General features: G+C 59.2%; 1 protein-coding gene across 1 annotated transcript in view; it reads left to right on the top strand.

The window, feature by feature from the left end:
• PGS1 (phosphatidylglycerophosphate synthase 1) overlaps positions 1-19723 on the top strand; it is a 35515-nt gene that overhangs the window by 8552 nt on the left and 7240 nt on the right. Inside the window, exons 2-8 of the mRNA XM_044247323.1 lie at positions 107-296; positions 3289-3366; positions 4999-5098; positions 5964-6153; positions 6991-7169; positions 9252-9773; positions 18586-18734. Of these exons, the coding sequence (XP_044103258.1) occupies positions 107-296; positions 3289-3366; positions 4999-5098; positions 5964-6153; positions 6991-7169; positions 9252-9773; positions 18586-18734 (1408 nt within the window). The remainder of the gene's footprint in view (positions 1-106; positions 297-3288; positions 3367-4998; positions 5099-5963; positions 6154-6990; positions 7170-9251; positions 9774-18585; positions 18735-19723) is intronic.

Below are 19723 nucleotides of genomic sequence, written 5' to 3'. Positions count from 1 at the left end.
TTAAGGAAACATTCCCGTCTGCCTTACGTGCGGGGTCCCCGTAGCTGAGAGAGACTCCCGAGGAAGCGTTTGAGAAGTGTGACCCTTTCCGTGTCTCTTTAACCAGGTCGCCATGGCTGCTCTTGGCTCCTTTGCTGTCTCCAGCTGTCCCCCAGGTCACCTCCCCACCTTGCTGCCTGTGTCCCGAGGGTGTGCACAGGTTCCAGTGGATCCGAAACCTGGTCCCAGAGTTTGGGGTCTCCAGTTCCCACGTCAGGGTGCTTTCATCCCCGGCCGAGTTTTTCGAGCTCATGAAGGTAAGTTGTGTTCACGGGAGAGAGGGACGGACGCTTGAGATAGAGGCTTGCAGGCGTGAGGACGAGTGAGTCCTGAGCAGAAGTGCCTTCCGTTCTGGAAGTTTCTGACGCCTGCTCGGCTTTTTGCTGTGGGTTCTTCTCCCTGTTAGGTTTTCAGGCTCACAAATGCTTGAGTTGTGCCATTATCAGAGGCTCCCGTGCGTGGCTAACGTCTCAGGTAGAGTAGCTCAAGGTGGGTGGGCAGTGATCTTGATTCTTTTTTTTTTAAAGATCTTATTTTGTTATTTGACAGAGAGAGATCACAAGTAGGCATTGAGGCAGGCAGAGAGAGAGAGAGAGAGAGAGGAGGAAGCAGGCTCCCTGCTGAGCAGAGAGCCTGGCTAACGATGTCATAGCACGATAGACCCTTCCCCTGGATACATCCCCAGGACACAGTGGTGTCTTCTTGGTAGGCAGGGTGTGCCGGGGGGAAAACTCAGCTGTGACTCTTGGGTGAGACTTGATGTATAGGAAGTGGCTGGACTTCCCGGTCACTGGAGAATGTGGACACCTGATTTTAGGCCTTATGATCCCTGTTCTTTCCTGGGACTGTGTCTGAAGTCTGGGCCTCTCTGTCTGGGCAGAGATGCTTTTGCTTTTGGGGACTTGAGCTTGCAGTGCTCAGCTGTTCGTGGCCCATCTTGTTACTCCAGGGTGACGCTGCAGATTGGAATAAGTCATTTGAAACTGAGTAATTTTTATTTTTTAAAAATCATTTATTTATTTATTTATTTTTAAAGATTTTATTTATTTATTTGACAGAGATCACAAGTAGTCAGAGAGAGAGGAGGAAGCAGGCTCCCTGCTGAGCGGAGAGCCCAGTGCGGGGCTCGATACCAGGACCCTGAGACCATGACCTGAGCCGAAGGCAGAGGCTTTAACCCACTGAGCCACCCAGGTGCCCCTGATTAATTTTTTTTTTAAGATTTTATTTATTTATTTGACAGAGAGAGATCACAAGTAGGCAGAGAGGCAGGCAGAGAGAGAGGAGGAAGTAGGTCCCCTGCTGAGCAGAGAGCCCAATTGGGGCTCGATCCCAGGACCCTGAGATCATGTCCTGAGCTGAAAGTAGAGGCTTAACCCACTGAGCCACCGAGGTGCCCCCCTGATTAATTTTTATTAACATGAATCCTCTGGGTTCAAATTAGCAGTGATGTTAGAATTAAGGTATGATGAGGTCAGACAGGCGGAACGGTGGTAGATAATAGGAAATACATGTAGAAATTAATTTTCCTACAGACTAAACTGTGCTTGATTTGGATACTTGTACTTTTTCCTTTTGGCCTCTTGTTCCGTAGATCCACACTCAGCTTAATTTCTGACTGGCTCCTTCCAGAGAGCATTCTGTGTGTGTGTACGTGTGTGTGTGTACGTGTTCACGCCGCTTCCCTGCGCTGCTCATCCGTCCTGGCGTCTTTGTGGAGAGGGATGTTAAGGTGCTTTGCTCTTTGCTCCTGCTTGGTTCTGTTCGGCTGGAAGAAACAGGTTTTGCAGAGGCTGTTCTTCATGTTCTAGTCAACTTGGGGTCGAAGGACTGCCTGAGTCTCGGTGTGGCCATCCCCTGGCTGAGCACCTGCCTGGGTGGGGCCGTGGGGGACAGGAAGGGCCCCAGGGCTTGGCCCTGCTGGGAGGAAGCCCTGATCTTGCCCTTTGGACGGGTCCTGGGCAGATCTGGTGCAGGATTGCGTGGGATGTGTCTTTCCTGGGCCCACAGAGCGGCCTTGCTCCCTGAGAGGCGAGTGCAGCCTGCGGGCTGCCTGGCCTGCGAGCGCTCGTCCCAGCACCTGAGCCGAGGTGCCTCCGCTGGAGTCACTGTTCGGTCCGTGTAACCGTGTTCCCTGCCGGCATCCGCCTCCCAAACAACCGAGCAGAGGAGACGGCGAACGTGGGACATTATCTTGTGCTTTCCTGGCCTGCAGGCCTCGTACCGGTGTGTTCGTGTGGTTCTGTGGCCGGTGCCCCTCCCGTGCCGGCCGTGCGGGCTGTGCAGGCTGTGCGTGCCGCATCCCTCCTGGGTCGGAAAGCCGGCGTGTGCCTTCTTCCTGCCTCCCTCCTCCTGCAAGGCCTGGCCCTCCCGCCTCCTTCCGGAGCCTGACCTTTGGCGCACCACCCATGGTTCTGCGAAACCCCCACCCCCGCCCCGCCACCGGGGCAGGGTGCTTCGAGCTCCGGAGGGCGTCGTGGTTCCCCACATTGGAGCAGGTCTAGAGAGAGCACTCGGCCTGTTTGGACTGAGGTGACATAGTCATCTTCGAGTGCTGCTCTGTTCTGTCCTTGTGCTGGGGACCCGTCTGCGCTTCAGAGGAAATGCGTGCCCGCTCCTCGTGAAGGCCAGCCGTGCAGGTGCAGACGGGTGCAGAGCAGCACGTGCCTTGGCTCCCACTCTCCCCTCCTCTGCCCCTTAGGGACGTGCTCTTGTGCCCTGCACGTGCCCCACGTGTGCTGCACCCCCCAGGGGGGGTCGTGAATGGGCCGTGGTTTGCGCCCAGGGCAGCTACGGCTTCGTCCCCGCAGAACGCTGGACGTTGTGTCAGGTCGCTGTCACTCGCCGCCTTCGTTCTTTCCATGGTGTGTCATGGTTCGTAGAGTTAGGTCGTGTCTCTCAGGGGGAGTATTTTTTTTTTTTTAAGATTTGAAAAAATTTGATTTACTTGACACAGAGAGAGCACAAGCAGGGGGAGCAGCAGAGGGAGGGGGAGAAGTGGGCTCCCCCCTGAGCAGGGAGCCCGATGCAGGGCTCGATCCAGGACCCATGAGATCATGACCTGAGCCGAAGGCAGACGCTGAATGGAATGAATCCCCCGGGGGCCTCAGGGGGAGTATTTTAAATGAGGATCGTGGGCCGTTACTGTTAGCGTGGGGCTTGCTTCAGATGCAGAGCCGGGCCTGGAGCGTTACTTGTTTGGTGTCCTCCGTGAGCTGTGGAACTGACTGTGACTTGTTTCTCGTTCAGAGTCAGATCAGCGTGGCCAAGAGACGCGTGGTGATGGCGTCCCTCTACCTGGGGACAGGTCCTCTGGAACAGGAACTGGTAAGGTTTGAGGTGGGGTGGTCCCCACGGCAGCAGTGCATCGCCCCGTTCCCCCTGGCTGCATGGTGCCCTGGGATCGGGGTTGAGCCGCCCTGTCCTGCTGGGGGTCGGCCCAGTCAGGAGGGCCGGTGAGGGGTGTGGGGCGGGGGCTCGTCCTCGGCCACAGGTCCTCTGCGCCCTGCACCACGGTTCCGAGAATGCTCCGTGTGCTGCTCTTGGACTCGGTGTATGACGGGCCGCTTCCCGTTTCTGTATGGCCTGTGGGTGACAATGGTCTTTGCATTTTCAGATGACTGGGAAAAAGTTGGAAGGAGAGATTAATTGTGACACAAGAGAAGCCTGTGCAGTCAGATTTCTGTGTCTGTAGGTGAAGCTTTACTGGGACACAGCTGTGCCGGCTCACAGCCGCGCCGTCTGTAGCCGCTCTCTGGCCGCGGCGCGGAGCTCCGTAGTTGTGACAGAGACCGTCTGGTTCCCAGTGCCCAGGGTGTTTACTGCCTGGCCCTTCGCAGAGCAGCTTTTCTGACCCTGTACTAGACAAATGGACCAAAGCGCAGGTCGGGCTGGGGTCAGGTGCCAGGTCTGTGGCCTGCCTTGGTCCACCTGGACTTGGCGTTATACCACACTTGTCGCCTGCGGGGAGATGGGCAGGATGGGAAGGAGCAGCAGCCACAGGTTAGCTCAGGGCGTGCTTCCTGCGGCGGAAGTCCTGCGGTTGGTGTGCAGGCGCCGTCTGTGGGCTGACTTCACGCGAGTGGGAGTGAGACCGTTCTGTTGTCCTCATCTTCAGATGGCTTTCCACTCGGGCTCTGAAACGGGCCTGGTGCCACAGTGTTTTCTCTGGGCTCCTCCTTGTCTGGAAACCCACAGGGAGGAGCTGGGAAATACCAGGGATGGGGGGCAGGAATGGGATGGTGGGTCAGCAGAAGCACTTCTGTCCTTTCCTGTCCCCCCTCCGCCCCCCTGCAGGGAGTTCTCCTTCTGTCTTCAGGACACACTTTTACTGCAAGCTTGGGAAGCCTGTTTGTTCTTCTGGGAGAAGAATATCGTGTTGAGCCATGGAGAATGGCCAGGGGGCAGGTTTTGTCTTGGATTCACTGGTTCAGCAAATATTTACCGAGTGCTATCCATGTGTAGGCACTGTTTGCTGTGTGTGTCTGTGGGGATGTCTGTTGAAATGTGTGAGAGCTCATGTCTTAGCCTTTCCCAGAGTGGCAAGGTCGGGACTACTTGGGCAACGTGTCTGACCGACAGACGCGCTCTCCCTGAGAGGCCTGGCTGGACGAGGGAGCTGGGTGGCACCTTCTGGTTACTGTTACTGGTCTCAGAAGTCTCATGGTACAGATAGATGTGTGTTCCAAGAGGATGCGTGTGTGTGTGGGGGGTGTTACCTGGCAAGTTGATCCTTTTTTTTTTTTTTTTTTTTTTAAGTAAGCTCCACACCTGCTGTGGAGCCCAATGTGGGGCTTGAACGTGAACTTCACAATCCTGAGATCGAGACCTGAGCTGACAGCCAGCAGTCAGATGCTTCACTGACTGGGCCACCCAGGCGTCCCTCTATCTGTTCTTTTAATACATAATCATCTTTTTGGATCTTACACTTCTGTTCTTTCGGGGTTCTCTTCTTGGCAGGTAGATTGTCTGGAACACACTCTGGAAAAGTCACTCCAAGCCAAGTTTCCTTCAGACCTCAAGGTGTCCATCCTCTTGGACTTCACGCGCGGCTCAAGAGGTAGGTCTGGTGCACTCCCGCCTGCTCTGACATTTCTTCTTTCAGACCCTTGTTCGGAGTTACTCCCTTGTCCTGTCCCATCCCCGTCCGTCCGTGTCTGTCCTCTCCCTCCGCCCCCTACAAAAGCCAGGATGTTCGAAGACTGCCTAGACTGCCTGGCTGTCCGTCAGCATTCCTTCTGTAGCAAGTGACTGGAAGCCCAAAGAAAAGCAACTTTGACAAAAAGGGCTGTTTTTGACTCCTGTGACTGACCTGCTTTGGGTGGGTCATGATCTGGGGGTTTGGCTGGTCACTAAGACCCATCTGCTGGCCCTCCTTCTTTTGGGCTGGCTTCATTCTCAGGCTCCATGTGGTGACCTCTGGGAGCCCCAGGCCCATCGGCCATGACATTTTATCCATTGAAAGACGTTCTGCTGCCTGAGTGGCCTGCCATGGGCCGTGCACTGGGGCTCTGCGTGTGCCAACGGGCCCAGTCCAGCCGGGATGTCTTCCTGTGGAGTTGGGGCAAGGGTTCAGGGTGGGTAGAGCCATTATTACCCAGAGTAGGAACACCAAGAGTAGAATCGGGTGGTACCCCTAGGAGGACGGGGGGTGTGGTTTCCAGGAGGAGGGCGAATGGTGCTGGTGTTAAAACGGCAACTGCCTGTGGCCCCGAACACCCCAGTCTTGTTCTGAGACATGCATGTCCAGAGCAGAATTTGGTCTGAGGCCCTCCGGCTCGCAACGGTGCCTGGGGTTCTGGCCGATTCGGATGGGTAGCGCAGGGAGATGTGGGCCTACGGGAGGCGGCTCCTCCCCTCCAGGCTCGCTGTCTTTTCTGGAGTGAATTGCCTGTTTTTCAAATTCCGCTCACCCCTGTGTTCAGGTAGAAAGAACTCCCGCACCATGCTGCTCCCGCTGCTGCAGAGGTTTCCAGAACAGGTTCGCGTCTCTCTCTTCCACACGCCTAACCTGCGTGGGCTTCTCCGGCTCCTGATCCCTGAGCGCTTCAACGAGACGATCGGCCTGCAGCACATTAAAGTGTACCTCTTTGACAACAATGTCATCCTGAGCGGGTGGGTAGGCTGCCGTGCCTCTGGGGCCTCCCCTGGATACTGTCCGGGGTGGAAGTTAGCGGAACACAGAGAAGGAACGTCCGTCTCCTCAGGCCTTCAAGAATGTGGTCATATGTCTCTAGTCGTCATACTGCCTCCGTGTCTTCCACGACACCACATCTGCTGTGGCTACTGGGAGCCCACAGGGTGCTCAGAAGGGAGCGCCGGCTTCTTGAGCACTTCCCGGGCGCTAGCCACTCTCCTGAGCCTGGGTGTGCTGTCGCGTGTCATCCTCGCGGGGATCCGGGTAGTGTTTATCTCACCTCGTGCGTGAGAGACTAGAGAGGGCCAACGACTTCCTCAGGCAGAGCCAGGAACACCGAAGAAACAAACCACGGAGCCACCATGGCCACCTGGGGCCTTCTGATTCTGAACCCCGGGCCCTGGGGATGAGCCCTGGTGGTTAGTTAGCTTGGAGAGCGAAAAAAGATTATTTATTTATTTATTTGACACAGAGAGAGAGATCACAAGTAGGCAGAGAGGCAGGCAGAGAGAGGGGGAAGCAGGCTCCCCGCTGAGCAGAGAGCCCGATGTGGGGCTCAATCCCAGGACCCTGAGACCATGACCTGAACCGAAGGCAGAGGCTTAACCCACTGAGCCACCCGGGCACCCCTCTGGCTCCTTCCTTTGTGGCACCTCATGCCACTCAAGCCCTGTCTTGTGTGAGTGGCCAGGCTCGGGGTCGGCTGCCACTGTGGGGTCCTGAGCCGGTCGCTGCCCTGCCCCCACCAGTTCCTCTGGCCCCGCTGCTGCGCCCTCTCTGGCCCCAGCCCTTATCTGCCTCTTTCCTCCCTGCAGCGCAAACCTGAGCGACTCGTACTTCACCAACCGCCAGGACCGCTACGTGCTCTTGCAGGACTGCCCCGAGGTCGCGGACTTCTTCACGGAGCTGGTGGGCGCGGTGGGGGACGTGTCCCTGCAGCTGCAGGCCGACAACACGGTGCAGGTGTTGGAGGGGATGGTGCATCCTTACAAAGGTAGGGTGCGGGCTCGGCCGGCCTCCCGAGCTTGCAGGGGGCGGCTGGGGGCCCCGGGGGTGCACCTCTTGGAGCCTTGCCATGTGCTGGCAGGACTTGGGTGACAGAGGCTCATTTTGCTTTTGTCTCTGGGGCCAGACCGAGGTGACTCACTGGCCACCAGTCGTGCTCTGTGGGTCCAGGGAAGGTGGGAGTGTGGGATTTGGCCTGGGCCTGGGGGAGGGTGCCAGGGGCCTGCCCTGCACTTACAGGAAGCAGCCTGCTAACGGCCTGCCCTCCCCAGGGCCATGGAGTTCGGGGTGCTCGGGCGCCCTGTGGCTCTCAGCTCTGCTGAGGTCTGTGGCCTCCTGCCTGGAAAGTGAAACGGGAGAGCCCTTGCTCTGTTCCCTGGAAACAGGCAAACCCTGGCAGCTAGCAATCCTGGGGGCATTTGCATTCCTGTGATTCCTGTGGCTTCCTGGTGGCCTTTGGGAAGGCCTGCTACTGAATTTGCAGCAGTGTCAGCAGTGGGGGGGGGGGTAGACCCTGACCGGATGAGGAGAAGAGCCTCTGTCCCGGGTACCAGAGGAAGCCTAGCCCTGGAGCCAGTCTGTGATCTGGGTGCCTGCTCTGCCTGCTGCCAGCCTGGACTCTCAGTTATTACCGTGATATTTTAAATTCTTATCAATAAAAAATGTGTGGAAATTTGCTTTTTCTCGTTATATGGGTGCCTTCAGCTTGCAAAGCCTGATATACTTAATACCTGGTCCGTACGGGAAGCACTGGCCAATCCCTGGTCTGACTCTACAGGCCAGGCACGAATGTGCAAAGAAGTAGGCCCCATGTTCTGGGAAGGGTGAGTCAGCGTGCTCAGGGGGCAGGTAGGGGTGTCTGGGCCTGTGCACTTGTGCCCGGGGGACCTGAGCAGCTCGGAAGGAGTGAACGGATGCAGAGGTCACTCATCACACTCCGAAGGACAGCTTGAGACACAGTGAGGCTGGCGGCTGCCTCCTCCCCCGTGGGTGCTGCTGTCAGGAAGGGAGGGTTGGCCCAAGCCATCCCTTCTCCTTGTCCCAGAGCCCACCCCCAGAGGCCCTCCCGTGTGGCCCTGTCCTGGCCTGTGAGTGCATGCTGTCCTGTTCCTCTTTGATTCTGGCTCAGGCTTCCCCGAGGCTTGCTGTTACCTCAGTGTCCCGGAGGGCCGGCCCTGGGCAGCATGGACACTCTCCGCTCTCCCGTCGTCGGCGTTCCGTGAACTTCTGCGCGTCCCCCGGCCCTGCTCCCACTGAGCTTTTGGTTTGATCTTCGCTTCTCGGGCTGGATGCTGACTCGTTAGTGTTCAGTCGCGTCGTCGGCTGATAGCATTTATGGTCACTTCTCGTCCGTCCAGCGTGTCTGGTCGGCCGCCCGTCTCCAGTGTCTTGTGTAGACGCTCAGGGTGCCAGCCTGCCTGTCCTCGGGCTGTGCCTCGGGGGCCCCGCTCCCACCGTCCCGCCGTGTGGCGCCCGCTCGGCCCGCAGTCGTGCCCGCGTGTTGTGGCTCACGCTCACATGTGCCTTTATTGTTAAACCCTCTCACTGAAGAGCACACCGAGCCCCAGCCACGGACGTGCAGTTCACACGCATGTGCGTCGTGGCCGGCTCCTGGAAGCCCCTCCGGGGCCCGTGGGGCGCTGCGTCCCCAGGCTCCATTCCCTCGATGGGTCTCCCTCAAGTAGTACGGGCTGTTTTTGAACTTGAGAGGGCGCCTGGTGGCTCAGTTCGTAGAGCATGCGGCTCTTGATCTCGGGGTTGTGACACACGTTGGGTGTAGAGATGACTTAAAAATCAAATCTTTAAAAAAAAAAAAACAAAGCTTTTTCTTTTTATAAGTGTGACTGGTAGAGGCCGTGCCACGTTCCCTCGCGCAGGCTCTTCGTGGCCTTGCCTCGGACGTTGGTATCCACGGAGGAGCCTCGCCTGGGCCTGGGCTCCATCGGAGCGTGTCCGCAGGTGGTCGGTCGGGGCATCTGCGCTTGGCTGTCTGGTGCCGTGTCCCCATGCAGGCAAGGGTTCGGAGCCTCCGCTTCCTGCCCTCACCCTCCCCTCCCGTGTGTCCCTGCAGGTGACCGGGCTGCGTACTGCAGGGCGGCCAACAAGAGGGTGATGGATGTGATCAACTCCGCCAGGGTCCGCCAGCAAGTGCTGCACGCCCAGACCTTCCACGGCGACTCCCTCTTGACTCAGGAGGATGCAGCCGCCGCTGGGGACCGGAGGCCAGCCCCCGACACCTGGATTTACCCACTGATCCAGATGAAGCCCTTTGAGATCCAGATCGACGAGATCGTCACCGAGACCTTGCTGACAGAGGCTGAGCGAGGTGCCAGGGTCTACCTCACCACCGGCTACTTCAACCTGACCCAGGCCTACATGGACCTGGTCTTGGGCACGCGGGCTGAGTACCAGATCCTGCTGGCCTCTCCGGAGGTGAACGGCTTCTTCGGGGCCAAGGGGGTGGCGGGGGCCATCCCGGCCGCGTACGTGCACATCGAGCGGCAGTTCTTCCGTGAGCTGTGCAGCCTGGGCCAGCAGGAGCGCGTCCGGCTGCAGGAGTACTGGCGGAGGGGCTGGACGTTCCACGCCAAAGGTACGCAGGGTCGGCCGGCTCCCTTGGCTCCCGTTCTCCCGGCAGCTGTGCGCGCCCGCCCTTCCCGTCTGAGAGTGTCCCCGCTGTGCAGGGTTCTCCCCCTTGTGCTCCCAGAACTTGATGCCGGTGGCTGGGGTGGCTGTTGCAGAAGGCGTGCGGGACTTCCGGGGGCGGAGAGGCACAGGCCGTCGTCTCCGATAGCGACTGTGGTCACTGTACCGGTCACGCTGTGGATTCTTCCCACCTCGGCGGTGCCCTTCTCAGGGACAGAGGGTGCGTTAGGGGTGATTTATTTGCTGTTAAACAGCCCGGTTCTTCAGTTTCTCTCTCCCTTCTGTGGTTCTTTTTCCTCTCTGTGAATCCTCCACTTTTTTTAGCTGGGACACGAGGCCGTGTCCTTTCCTTCTGAGCCACATGGCGCCGCCCGTATGTGGGGCCTGGTCTGACCCGCCTGCGGATCCGATCCCCGCAGGCACTGGTGTGCGTTCCTGGGGTGGCCCACGTGTGCGTTATCCCAGGCCCATGGGCTGAGACGGGGGTGAGCGGCGTTAAAACCTCATGCTGAGCAGAGGGCTTCTGCCCACTGCCACTCGCTGTTTCGGGGCACCTGCCTCGAGTGCCGTCCCTCCTTCCGGTGCTCCAGGGGCCACACAACTGAGCTGCCTAGTCCTGTGTCAGAAGAAGGGTACCGACGCGGAGAGCCCCTGGCCACGAGTGGCGGACGTGGTTTTTCTGGCTTCGTGGTGGTGGTTGAGGCCTGCTGTGCTCCTGTGCTGGGGCTGGAGTCTTGCGGAGGGGCTGATGGGGGAGAGGGTGATGTTGTCTTGGTCTCTGGTCTGTGGCCCTGGGAGCCCTGGTCGTAGGCTGCTCCGGCCCCTTCTCTGTGTTGCTTAGATTTGAGGTCATTTGGGGATTACTGCGTGGGTGGAACTCTTTTTTTTGTCTTACACGCTGGTTTTTACCTGGGGATATGTTAAAAGAAGTTTTAAAGCCCAGACTGCCGTCCATCTCTTGAATCCAGTTCTCTGAGGAGAATTCCAATGCAGTGTGTGTGTGTTTTAAAAACTCCCTAGGACTGGGGCGCCTGGGTGGCTCAGTGGATTAAGCCACTGCCTTCGGCTCAGGTCATGATCTCAGTGTCCTGGGATCGAGCCCCGCGTCGGGCTTTCTGCTCAGCAGGGAGCCTGCTTCCCCCTCTGTCTCTGCCTGCCTCTCTGCCTACTTGTGATCTCTGTCTCTGTCAAATAAAATAAGTAAAATCTTTAAAAAAAAAAAAAAAAACTCCCTAGGACTTTCTGAGGTCTTAGAACTGTCACGGCTTCTGGCCTTTTGGGTGGCTCCCGCTTCCTGCTGGGAGACCCACTGCCTGGGCAGGTGGCACTGTTGGGTGTGGAAAGTGAGCTGCCTCCCTGTGCCCTGTGCTGAGGTAGGTGGGGGTCCGATGCCTCTGGGCGGGTCGGGCTAGCCAGTGAGGAGGCGGCGAAAGTATGTTAGGATTGGTTTTGTTCCTTACGAGAATAGTGAAGGTGCCTAGGCGTGGGGTGTTGAAGACCACGCTGGAAGCTGGGCGAGGCTTTGTTCTTTGGAGGGGATGCGTGTGCCCGGGAGCTGTGCCGGGGCCGTCCAGAAAGTGCTCCCTCCTCGTCCAGCCTGTGGCACTTCCCCCCGCCCCTGCCCCCTGGCCTACTCAGCCTGGCCTGATGGTTCTGACTGGGCTGTGGGTTATTTCCCTGAAGCAGGCAGTACTGATAAGGGAGCAGTGCCCCCCACCCCACCCCCCAAGTTACCGTTGAAAGAGAAACACCCAACCGGCTCTTCCAGTGTGGCTCGCCCATTCCCGGATGGGCAGGCTTCTGCCCCACCCCGGGTGGGGCCTTGCACTCCGGGAGCACTGGATTAGTGGGGATGGCCAGGAATCCCAGGGCACGTGTGCCTGTGTGTGTGTCAGAGTATGTGAGGGAGAGGGAGTGGGGGCTGGGGTACCTGAGCAGAGCGGCCATGAGTCAGAGGTCAGAGGTCAGTCAGTGGTGAAGTCAGAGGCCAGGGTCCTTTCCTGTGATTGTGATTAATAGTTATGGGGGTGTCCTTCAGCGGCCCCCTTTCCTGGTTTATTCTGGATGCCCGTTCTCCCCGAGGCAGTCTGGGAGAGGAGCAGGCAGCCCAGTGGCGGCTGGGGTGGTTGGGGTTTACTGCCGACTCCCTGCAGGGCCCGTGCGGTACTGGTGGTGTGTCTGTTCCTGCCGGTGGCTGAGCAGCTGGTACACCGTGACGGCATTACCCACGCTCCCGCGGGACAGGTCTGGCTCATCTTGGCCCCCAGTGCTCCTGGACGCCCCCGGTGAGGAGAGTGAACTGAGATCCCGTGTTTGAGGTGTCTACATCCCTGTGGCTCCAGCAGCACTGGACGTGGTGCCTCCAGTCCCCCCAGTCAGGGAGGGACTCAGTGTTGGACCTGCTCTTGGCCCGTGGAAGGAGGTGATGCAGGAACACGCTACATGGGCCCTGCCTGCGGGAAGCTGCCAGGCTGGGCGGGGGGCATCGCGTGGATGTGACCACAGCAGTCAGCAAGCGCCAGTGGCTGGCTGCTCGTCGAGGGTGGGGGTCCACGGGCCAGTCCTGTCCGGCTCATGAGCGGCGGGGGCGCCCGGCGGCAGTCCGCATGCCTTGCGGAACAACCGTGGGAGGTGACCCGTGAGGAGGCCGTGGGCACCTCCGCTCGGCGGGCTGCGGAGTCGAGGCACGTCTCCCCGGCCTGTGTCGCGGATGCCTCGGCGGACTGGAGTCTTTGTCATTTCCATGCTGCTTCACAGCGCCAGAGGAGCCACCCACTGTTTACGGGCGCTCGCTCTAGAGACTTCCGCAACGTGGTCTGTTCGGTTTTCTTCGGGTTTTTGGAGAGGCCACCGGAGGAGACCCAGTGTGCGAGCGATGTGCTGGAGAGGCCACCAGACTTGGACTTTTTTTTTTTTATTAAGATTTTATTTATTTGACAGAGAGATCACAAGCAGGCAGAGAGAGAGGAGGAAGCAGGCTCCCTGCTGAGCAGAGAGCCCCATGCGGGGCTTGATCCCAGGACCCTGAGATCATGACCTGAGCTGAAGGCAGAGGCTTAACCCAGTGAACCACCCAGGGGCCCCTCAGACTTGAATTCTTGAAGTCTAGTTTTCAGCCCAAATTCCCCTTTGGCAATCATGGGGGGACCCAGTCCAACCTTTGTGTGACGTGGAGCGACGGCACTGATTCGCCATCGGGAGAGTATGACCTGGCGTGCATTCTGTTGGGGTTTCTGTGAAGTGGCCGAGAGGCGAGAAGTGTTCCGGGGCCGTGGGGAGGGCGCTGGAACACAGCTCGTGTAGTCACGTTTAGCCTTTTAAGTGAAAGTCTATTTATTTTATGTATTTATTTTTTTAAAGATTTTATTTATTTATTTGACAGAGACAACAAGAGAGGGAGCACAAGCAGGGGGAGTGGGAGACGGAAAAGCCAGCTTCCCGCCAACCAGTGAGCCTGAAGTGGGGCCCGATCCCAGGACCCCGGAATCATGACCTGAGCCAAAGGCAGACGCTTAATGACTGAGCCACCCAGGCGCCCCTTATGTATTTATTTTTAAGAGACTTAATTTCTTTAGAGCGGTTTGGGTTCAGAGAATCGAGGGGCAGCTAGTGTGATTTTCCCTACCCCCTGCCCTGGTCACGTTCTGCCCCTCTGTCAGCAGCCGGCAGGGAAGAGCGCACTGGTAACCGGTGAACCGACGTTGACACACTGTCACCCCAAGGCCACACTTTATATCTGGGACATCCCGGTGGTGTGCGTTCATGGGTTCAGGCGGGTGAGGACGTGGATCTGTCATCACGGTGTCACAGAGAGAGCCTTTCACTGCCCTGAACATCCTCCTTGCCTCATGTCCGTCCCTCCCGCCTCCCCCGACCTTGACCCTGACCCTTCACTGTCTCCAGATTTTCACCTTTCCCAGAATGTCATATGGTCGTACTCACACCGTCTGTAGCCTTTTTCAGACCGGCTGCTTATGCTAGTAATGGGCATTTAAGGTTCTTTTTTTTTTTTTTTTTCCCCTCTTTTAAAGATTCTATTTATCTGAGGGAGAGAGAAGAGCAGAGGGGGAGAGAGAGGGACACGCAGATTCTGCGCTGAGCGTGAAACCTGACACAGAGCTCAGTTTCATGATCCCAAAGCATGGCCTGAGCTGAAAGCAGAAGTCCACGGCTTAACCTGCTGAGCCAGCTAGGTCCTTAAACCTTACTGCTTTTCGTGGCGAGAGCTCTTTCCTTTCAGTGCAGAAGAGCATTTCCTCGTCTGGACGGCCCACAGTTTATTCATCTGTCCGTCCACTGAAGGGCTTCTCGGTTGCTGCAGGGACTCCCCTGTCAAGCCTGGTCCTGGGGGTCAGCGGGGTCTGGGGGCCAGTGCACAGTGGCTATCAGACGTTGTAAGCCCTGCATCTGTCCTGTGCCAACAAACTACCCTCTCTAGGTCTTGGGAAGGCAGCAGCCCCAGGGGAGCCTGAGTGGGGATGAGGGATGTGTCTGTTGGGCCTGGTTCTCACGTCTCCTGCTCTCGGGAGAAGAGTGGGCCTGTGTCATGCCCGGTGCCACCGCGGGACTTCTGGCTGGGAGCAACAGGCCCACAGTCCCTTCAGGCAGAGGCATCTCCACGCTGGGGGACTTCTCAGGGAAGGATCAGAAAATGAGCTTGGACTCCATCCAGGTGCTGTCCCCTAGGCTAACAGCATGCTGTGTGGCAGGGGTGGGGCAGGCCATTGGAGTAAGAGATTTCTGGCTCCCGCTGACAGAGGAATCTGTTAATGATTGTGAGAATTGTCACTATTTTTACTGCTTTCCCGACAGGCAGCTTGGCACGGTGCCCAAAGGTGAGCTTGTGGTGCGAGCCGGGGCAGCTTCACCCTGGGTGTTCGGCCCATGCGCCTCCCCTGGGCACCAGCAGGTGTGCGCTGGGGCAGGGCTGCACCCAGGGCTCTGCCGGGCAGGGGTGAGGGCAGGGAGGGGAGAAGAGACGTGGGCACGACAGCCTGGAGTGTCAGGCAAGTGCTTTGCTCTCTGAGTTCAGGACTGTGGGGTCTCCTGTCCCCTTGTATTTCTCTAGGGGTCTGAGAATCCTCTGGAGTCAGTTGCAGAATATTGTGGCGGAGGTGAAGGAAGGAGGGAGTGTAATTTGACATCTTTCTTGAAGAGAGCCTCAGGGAAGTCCTCTCTCCAGAAATAGTCATGAGCTCCTGCTTTAGAAGGCAGAGTTTTTTGTACTTAATTTTTTCATCACTTGTTAGAAGATGCACCGTTTATTTCATTTATTTTGTTCAAACAAGTACTTATGTCACATATGTGTCTTTCATGCGCCAGGCAGCATTCAGGGTGTTGGGAACCAGTTGCTGGGGACCAAAGCTCTTGCCCTCTCTAGATGTCGGTTTCCTCAAACAGGAAGCAGGTACAGACAGATGAATCTGTTCACATGGAACGTCAGGTAGGGGAACGGCGTGTGGAAGACCAGAGCAGGAGGAGGAGGTGTCTGGGCTGATGGGGGTCTGTTCGACTGGGGGGTTGGGAAGGCCTCTCTTTGAAGGGGACACTCACTGAGCACAGACCCTGGCTGGAGGGTCCAGGACGGGGACCCAAGATCGTGAGGTCCCAAGACCATGCTAGGCATGAAGAGGAGTGAGGGGGGCAGGTCGGGAGGGAGGGAGGGAGGGAGGCTGGAAGGGGGCCTGGCCGTGGGAAGAGCTCGGAGGACTGGTGAGGGAGCCCTGTGGGAGCCCTTGAGCCACCTGGTTTACCCTGCAGCCAGCCAGCCGGCACCGCGTGGAGGAGGGGCTGTGCCTACGGGAGTGGAGCACAAGAGGCTGCCCAGGGCAGGCAGGGGGGGCGCTCGTTGCAGAGCTGGGAGCCTGCAGAAGTCTTGGGACTCGGTCCAGTCATCTCTGTATCCTCAGCGCAGCTCCCTCTGGGGCTGCGGACTGCCTGCGGCCAGTCCACTGCTGTGCCTTTGCTCTTCTGCGAGTCCTTCCCAGTCTGGCGGGTCCTAGACTGGTGAAGGCGTTGGGCGCAAAGGTCAGGCCCTGGGCTTGATGACAGACTTGCAGCCCTGCCGGCAAGTGCAAGAGCCCCCGCCCTGCCCCTCCCCCTCCCCGTGTGCACCCTCTCGAGGCCCTCCCTGAATTTCTGAAGTTTCCTGGTAGTCCTCCGGGTCTAGCCCAGCAGCACACGCGTCCCACATTAGGAGCTTGCACTCGGAAAGGCTGGCGGTCCCCGAGGTGGCGTCTTGAGCTCCTGGGGCACGGGTACCACATGGCCTCAGTATCTGTGAGCTTTGTGTCCTTTTGGATGGAGAAAGATCATGTGGTCCACGTGGGTCTGCAGGACGAAGGCGTCCAGTATGTTCCACATGCGAGCTGCCCATCACGCCCATATACCCTCCAGAGGCCAGCCTGGGCCGGGGACGAAAGCCGGAGGAAGACGGTGTCTGCTGTGCCTTCCCAGTGGGTGGTCGTGGCGGGCGGGTGCGGAGAAGCCCTCGTCTCACTGCATGGAGAGCCCAGGTACACACACGTGCAGTACACGGACACGGGCACCCTTCATCGGGGCCGGCGATCAGGACCTAAAGCAGGTCCGAAGCAGCCCTTCAGTGGTCGCTGGTGAGGGCAGGCGGGGAGGGGTGGCGTGGCCGAGGAGCTGTTGGCGTGGGCCGCCTGCCTCTCATGGCCGGCCCCTCGGTTGCCTTGGGAGGAAGAGATGTATGTTCAGGTAGATTTCAGAAATAAAAAATACCCACAAGACCAGGTCCTTTCAGTCTTGCCCAGAGGCCCTGTGGTCCAGGAGCCTTGGATGGACACCCCGCAGGTCACATGATTCACCTCAGCTTTAGCCCGTGTCAGCCACGTGTGTGTCAGGCCCCCCTGCTACCACTCTGTCCCCGACTGAGTGGACGCTGGAGAGCTGGCTGCGCCACGAGCCCAGGTGTCCCCACTGCTTTTGAGTCTTTCCGATGGTGACATCGCGAGAGTTCGATTGGCCATGGCAGGTGGAAAGCTCTGAGGCTGGGGGAGCCTGCCCCTGGCCCTGGCCCCCAAGCCTCAGGCTCCGGGCAGAGGTGGGGCGGGAGGGGCTGAGGCCAGCGCAGGAGGAGAGCCGGCACTGCCGTGGTCCAGGCTCAGCCGTTCTGCCCAGACCTCCCTGGGCATCTGGAGCAGTGCCAGGGGCTAGCCCGCAGCCCCCGCGGTGACAAGAGATAAGGTGAGCCGCACGGTCGCCTACACGGCCGTGGCCCCGTGGGGCGGTACAGTTAAGTGAGCGACGCACGCAGGCAGGCAGGCGGCTTTGATGTGGCCCCCGGGTGGGGGGGGTCGAGCGCATTACAGGAACAGGCCTCGGAGCGTCGTCATCTCTTACCCAAGGTATTCTTGGAAACGCTCTTGCTCTGAGAGAGAATTAGGAAATGGCATTCTATTTTCGGCTCCTTGGTGTGTATTATACGTTGTTGATTGGCTCGTGATGGTCATGCGCACCCGTGGGCCCTTTGAGAGGGTCATGTTGGCAGAGGAGAGACCAGCCGTGGTGGGAGGGCGTGAGGCTGGCCGTGAGCAGGGGCGCCGGGCCGACTCCCGGGCTGCGTTTTCTGGGCTGAGCGTTTTTGGTGCTAGCGAGGGTGTGGGAAATACAGTGGCCAGACCCAAGTCTGTGCTCCCCTGAGAGGAGGGGTCCAGGGTAGCCGATGTCCTGCAGAGGTCGGGTTTTCGGGGTGGTCTGTTCAGGAGAAGTAACTGACGGGCACCGGACCAGGCAAGCAGGCCTTGGGACTCGGGGGAGGGGATGGAGTGTAGGGGACTGGGGGCACAGCAGACCCACCTGCTTGTTGTCTGAGGGGACAGATTAGGATTCTGAGACAACCCACAACCTTTATGATGCACCTGTCAGCATGCTGGGGGACAGGGCAGGACCCCGTGCACCCCTTGGCTGCTTTTTGTCTGGCTGTGCTGTCAGGCGGCTCATTTCCTAGCAGAAAAGGGGAAATGGTGCTCTTTGGGGCAGGAAAACTTAGAGGAAACTTAGAGGGCCTCTTCGGTGCTCTCTGCCACTGGCCTCTAGTGAACTTCACGTGTCTGGCTTGGATGTCCCTGAGCCCTGGCAGGGACTCCTGTCTGGTACCCTTGGGTGTGGTAGGTCAGCAGCCTGAGGTGGAGAATCGCGTGTCCCAGGGTGGGAAGGGATGCAGAGTGGAGTGACCTGGGCTTACCGAGAGCTGTGTACCTCCTGTCCCCCGCCCCCATGGAGCAGCCCCACGCCCGTGGACTTGGTAGGAGGTTTGGTCTTCCCTAGGCCACCTTCTTAGCATGGTAGGGGTCTTTCCCGAGAAGCAGCTACAGACTTTGTCCCCTTGGTGCTCGTGGCAGGACCATGGAGCCTCTGGCCAGGGTGGGCTCCATTCCGGTGGCCAGGATGTGGCCGAGGAGGTTCAGAGAGCGGGATCAGAGGCCCTGAGGTCTCGGTGTGGGGGTGGGGGGCTGTGGTTAGCACAGGGTGGTGAGAGCGGGCCGTGAGCACGGGCCTCCGGGGCTCCCTGAAGGACCCACCTCTCGCGTGCTTGCGCCGGAGACGAGGCCACGTCCTCTCGGGGCCGCGGATGGCCCCAGGTCCCTGTCTGCGTGGCACCCGGTGGACGGAGCGGCCTCCCTGACTGCGCGTTCCCAGTAGGGCTGCTTTTCTCTTAGGTTGAATGACGCGTGGAGAGGCGCTCGGCAGATGCTGTGCTCATTTCCTGTCTGCACGTTTCCTTTTCCCTGCAGGCCTCTGGCTGTACCTGGCAGGGAGCAGCCTGCCCTGTCTCACGTTGATTGGCTCTCCTAATTTTGGGTACAGGTCGGTTCACCGGGACCTGGAGGCCCAGATCGCCATAGTGACGGAGAGCCGGGCCCTGCAGCAGCAGCTTCACCAGGTTGGTCGGGACGACGGGGTTTCCCGGGCTGAGTGGAGGGTGGCTGGGGGCTCAGCCCTGCCCGTGTCGCCGCGTCCCCTGAGAGCGGCTCCTGCCACCGTCTCCACTGTGAGAAAGAACCCTAGTCCTCAGGAGCCCAGCCCTGAGAGAAGCCCGCTGCGGGGCCGCCCCGAGAAGCGGCGTGCCCTCTAACCCCAACCACCCCCACCCCGCTGCAGCTGCTCCGGCTCCACGGCCCCGAGGGCTCCCTCCCTGAGTGCTCCCTCCGTGCGGGCGAGGGCACTCTTCTCTCACCCGGACACCCCAGCCCCTTGTCACAGTGCAGGTCAGCCGGAGGGGGAGTGTGGGGGAGAAGCCAGGCTCACGCAGGCCCCAGAGCCCCCAGCCCTGAAGGCAGAACGGGCACTCAGGGTGCCAGTGTCCCTGCTTGTCGAGACAGAGGAGGTGGACCTCAGGAAGCAGCCCAAGCCCCATGCAGAGGGCCTTCGTGGAGAACGGAGCCGTTTGAAGGGCGCGGGCAGCTCCGTGCCTCCGTCTCTGAGCTGTAGGATCCGTGTGCCCTGTCCCCTGGATTCTGTCGCACTCCACGTCTCCCTGGGGTAGCTCTCTGGCGCACGCGGGGTGGCGTGGGGGGCCCGCGGGGGTGCCCGCCAGCAGCAGGGGTCTCTCCGGGGGTGTTTGCGGAGACTGGAGGTGGGTGATGCGTGGATGGGCCGGAGTTTGTGGCCAGTCGGCCCTTTATCTCTGGCCAGGCAACAGTGCTGACAAGGCAGGTCCCTTTTCCTTGGGGAGTTGCAGTGTCTTGGAGTTTCTTACCCTCACGCTCACGGTTGTCATAGGCTTCTGTGTTTCTGTCCGTAAGGGGAAGAAGCGAGTGCTCTCCCGAGAGTGGGAGCTGGCTCAGCCTGTGGTGTGCACTGGCCTGGGGCACAGGTGGCCGATCCCGGACCCACCTGCTGCCCTTGGAAGACCCAGGTCGGGTCCGTGTT

The sequence above is a fragment of the Neovison vison genome, chromosome 5 (genome assembly GCF_020171115.1).
Source record: "Neovison vison isolate M4711 chromosome 5, ASM_NN_V1, whole genome shotgun sequence".
In the NCBI taxonomy this organism is placed as follows: Eukaryota; Metazoa; Chordata; class Mammalia; order Carnivora; family Mustelidae; genus Neogale; species Neogale vison.
Note: the sequence above shows the minus strand (reverse complement) of the source record. Positions and strands in the feature narration are given on the sequence as shown.